Genomic DNA, 4,590 nt, shown 5'->3' with positions numbered 1-4,590 from the left:
GTCAAGTTTGAATATTAAATTATGTAATCAAATCTGGTTTATGCATTAAGTTTAGTTCATAATTATTTAGATAGAATAGTGTGCCCAATTGTACCCTCAAGCAAGAGAACTCTAACCCAAGACAGTGGAAGAGGAAGACCATGGTATAGAGGCTATGGCACTAGCCAGACTAGAAACTGTATGGTTTGTATAATTTAAATGCTTATCTGCTAATTATTCATATTCATTATTCAATTATGATGAGAGAGAGAGAGAGAGAGAGAGAGAGAGAGAGAGAGAGAGAGAGAGAGAGAGAGAGAGAGAGAGAGAGAGAGAGAGAATCACATACCAGTATGTGGTTATATATATATATATATATATATATATATATATATATATATATATATATATATATATATATATATATATATATATATATATATATATATACACAAGATTGAAAGCGCATTGAGAAAAATAGAGAGAGAGAGAGAGAGAGAGAGAGAGAGAGAGAGAGGAGAGAGAGAGAGAGAGAGAGAGAGAGAGAGAGAGAGAGAGAGAGAGAGGAGAGTCACATACCAGGAAAAAATACAAAATATTTATATTTTCCGGTTCATTCCATACCCAACAACACATGAACTAATATTCAAATTATATTTCTGTTGCCCCAAAGTATAAAATGCCCCAAGAGGCAGCTGATACTAGTCTAATGCAGGACAAAAGCCTCAGACATGTCAATTCATTGTCGTGTTTGGCCAGTTTTAATCACCACATTAGTCAGTGTGGGTTGGCGATGGTGGGAGATTTCCGTTTAATACCTCACAGCAAACCAACCTAGTATGAGTGCCCCTGGCTAGCACAGCTTTACTGATGATACGTAAACTCTTTCACTCACGTTAAGGTATCCCAGAAAAGGTAATGCACAATGCATAACTATCAAGCGCATGTAAACACATAAGCCAAGACCAACTATAGAAGCCTGAAAATTCCTCCTAAGGGAAAAAATGGCTGCAGATGGAACACATACTGACAATAAACAAGAAAGGGCAAGGGCGCGGAGAAGCAATGCCCCACGGGTGTAATGAGTTCGTATTCAGTGGCCTGCTTGCTCAGATGGATGATGGAGCCCTTCGTGGAAGGATGGTGTAATGGTGAAAATCGGAGGCAATTAGAATCTACCCTCAGTCTCAAGGCCTGGAATGCAGTGTGTGTGTATCGAGTTGTTGATTCTTATTGCTTATGCAATATCGACGGGACTTGAATACCTTCCGGGAAGTCACTTCGGGGTTTACATAGACATGCACTGTATGTATGTACCTACGTACAGTAAATAAGTATATATATATATATATATATATATATATAAATATATATATATATATATATATACATACATACATAGACATACACTGTATGTATGCACCAACGTACAGTAAATGTGTATATTACATATATATATATATATATATTATATATATATACATATATTATATAAATATATATATATAATATATATATATATATATATATATATATATATATATATTATATATACATACATACATATATATATATAAATATATATAAATTCATAATAAATCCTTGAACGAAAAAAAGAAACAATAGGCATTGAACAATATCAATCAAGTCTCCATGCACAGCCAAAAACCCCAAACAATAAAACAATAGTCAATAATTCGTAACTTAACCGAAATAATTGTAAAATTCCACCAAAAATAATTTAATACTCACAGTCCTCTTAGGCTTCAGCCAACAGCAGATTGTACGCATCTCGAAGTTTTTAATTCCTCTTAAAAATCAGCTGTTTTATATAATCCAAAATAGCTAATATCTTGCATAAACAACGAAGCAGTAAGTTATTAAATGAATTAGAATAGAAGTTACTAATCCCCAGGTGTTAGACGATGCAAAGCGATTAGAATCCAGGGAAATATGGAAGCCTCCTCAAGAGAAACTTGACAGGGAGGCGGACTTCCTCACGAGACAGTCTGGACACGAATGGGTGGAAATTCATGGACGTCCGAGTAGAACAGTCATGGGACGCTAAGAGGACCTCGAACGATATTAACGAATAGTTTCTTCGGGCTGTGCAGTAATTCCACAGACTCGGTCATTAATATCCAAGGTCTCCTTTGTGGCTTACTGGGTAAAAAGGACATATTTACAACAGTGGAGCCGACTAGGATGAATATAGACATTCAGATCTGAATCGTGAGCTCAAAGTCAAGAATGAATGTTATAATTCCTGGCTGAGTAGGATGAATATATAATCAGATAACTGAATTAACAAAGGACATTTATTCTCGTCTATATGACTAGGATGAATATAGACATTCAGATCTGAATCGTGAGTTCATTAGAGTCAAGAATGTATGTTCTAGTTCTTGGCTGAGTAGGATGAATATATATATTCAGATAACTGAATTAACAAAGGACATTTATTCTCGTCTATATGACTAGGATGAATATAGACATTCAGATCTGAATCGTGAGTTCATTAATGTCATGAATGTATGTTATCATTCTTGGCTGAGTAGGATGAATATATATTCAGATAACTGAATTAACAAAGGACATTTATTCTCGTCTATATGACTAGGATGAATATAGACATTCAGATCTGAATCGTGAGTTCATTAATGTCATGAATGTATGTTATCATTCTTGGCTGAGTAGGATGAATATATATTCAGATAACTGAATTAACAAAGGACATTTATTCTCGTCTATATGACTAGGATGAATATAGACATTCAGATCTGAATCGTGAGTTCATTAATGTCATGAATGTATGTTATCATTCTTGGCTGAGTAGGATGAATATATATTCAGATAACTGAATTAACAAAGGACATTTATTCTCGTCTACATGACTAGGAATAATATAGACATTCAGATCTGAATCGTGAGTTCATTAATGTCATGAATGTATGTTATCATTCTTGGCTGAGTAGGATGAATATATATTCAGATAACTGAATTAACAAAGGACATTTATTCTCGTCTATATGACTAGGATGAATATAGACATTCAGATCTGAATCGTGAGCTCATTAATGTCAAGAATGAATGTTATAATTCTTGGCTGACTAGGATGAATATATATTCAGATAACTGAATTAACAAAGGACATTTATTCTCGTCTATATGACTAGGATGAATATAGACATTCAGATCTGAATCGTGAGCTCATTAATGTCATGAATGTATGTTATCATTCTTGGCTGACTAGGATGAATATATATTCAGATAACTGAATTAACTCATATCAATTCCCATCTAGAAGACTAGGATGAATAGACAGAGTCAGATTACAGAATCAACAATGGACATATTCATTCCCGTGTGCTTGTAGCTGACTAGGATGAATATACAGACATTCAGACAACTAACTGAATCAACATAGGACACATTCATCCTCGACATTTACTCCCATTTAGATGACTAGGATGAATATACAGACATTCAGAGAACTGAATCAACAAAGGACACATTCCTCCTGGACATTTACTCCCGTTCAGAAGACGAGGATGAATATACAGTGTCAGATTACTGAATCAACAAAGGACACATTCCTCCTGGACATTTACTCCCGTTCAGAAGACGAGGATGAATATACAGTGTCAGATTACTGAATCAACAAAGGACACATTCACCTTGGACATTTACTCCCGTTCAGAAGACGAGGATGAATATACAGTGTCAGATTACTGAATCAACAAAGGACACATTCACCTTGGACATTTACTCCCGTTCAGAAGACGAGGATGAATATACAGATATTCAGACAACTGAATCACCAAAGGACATATTCATTCTGGACATTTACTCCCGTTTAGATGGCGAGGATGAATATACACATTCCGATAACTGAATTAATAAAGAATATATTTACTCCCTTGTAGCTGACTAGGATGAATATAGACATTCAGATAACTGACTTATCAAAGGATACATTTACTTCCATTTAGCTGACTAGGATGAATATAGACATTCAGATAACTGAATCAACAAAGAATACATTTACTCCCGTGTAGCCGACTTGGATGAATATAGACATTCAGATAACTGAATTAATAAAGAATATTTACTCCCGTATAGCCGACTTGGATGAATATAGACATTCAGATAACTGAATTAATAAAGAATATTTACTCCCGTATAGCCGACTTGGATGAATATAGACATTCAGATAACTGAATTAATAAAGAATATTTACTCCCGTGTAGCCGACTTGGATGAATATAGACATTCAGATAACTGAATTAATAAAGAATATTTACTCCCGTGTAGCCGACTTGGATGAATATAGACATTCAGATAACTGAATTAATAAAGAATATTTACTCCCGTATAGCCGACTTGGATGAATATAGACATTCAGATAACTGAATTAATAAAGAATATTTACTCCCGTATAGCCGACTTGGATGAATATAGACATTCAGATAACTGAATTAATAAAGAATATTTACTCCCGTATAGCCGACTTGGATGAATATAGACATTCAGATAACTGAATTAATAAAGAATATTTACTCCCGTATAGCCGACTTGGATGAATATAGACATACAGATACCTGAATTAAC

General features: G+C 34.3%; 1 protein-coding gene across 1 annotated transcript in view; it reads right to left on the bottom strand.

The window, feature by feature from the left end:
- The window catches only part of Hex-A (Hexokinase A), a 135,482-nt gene extending 133,616 nt beyond the window's left edge, over positions 1-1,866 (bottom strand). The window contains exon 1 of the mRNA XM_068361360.1: positions 1,732-1,866. Within this exon, the coding sequence (XP_068217461.1) occupies positions 1,732-1,770 (39 nt within the window). The 5' untranslated portion in view covers positions 1,771-1,866. The remainder of the gene's footprint in view (positions 1-1,731) is intronic.
- Positions 1,867-4,590: the final 2,724 nt, after the last annotated feature.

This window comes from Palaemon carinicauda, chromosome 2, assembly GCF_036898095.1.
Source record: "Palaemon carinicauda isolate YSFRI2023 chromosome 2, ASM3689809v2, whole genome shotgun sequence".
Lineage (NCBI taxonomy): Eukaryota > Metazoa > Arthropoda > Malacostraca > Decapoda > Palaemonidae > Palaemon > Palaemon carinicauda.
The sequence above is the reverse complement of the archived record's forward strand: the minus strand, read 5'-3'. Positions and strand labels throughout refer to the sequence as shown.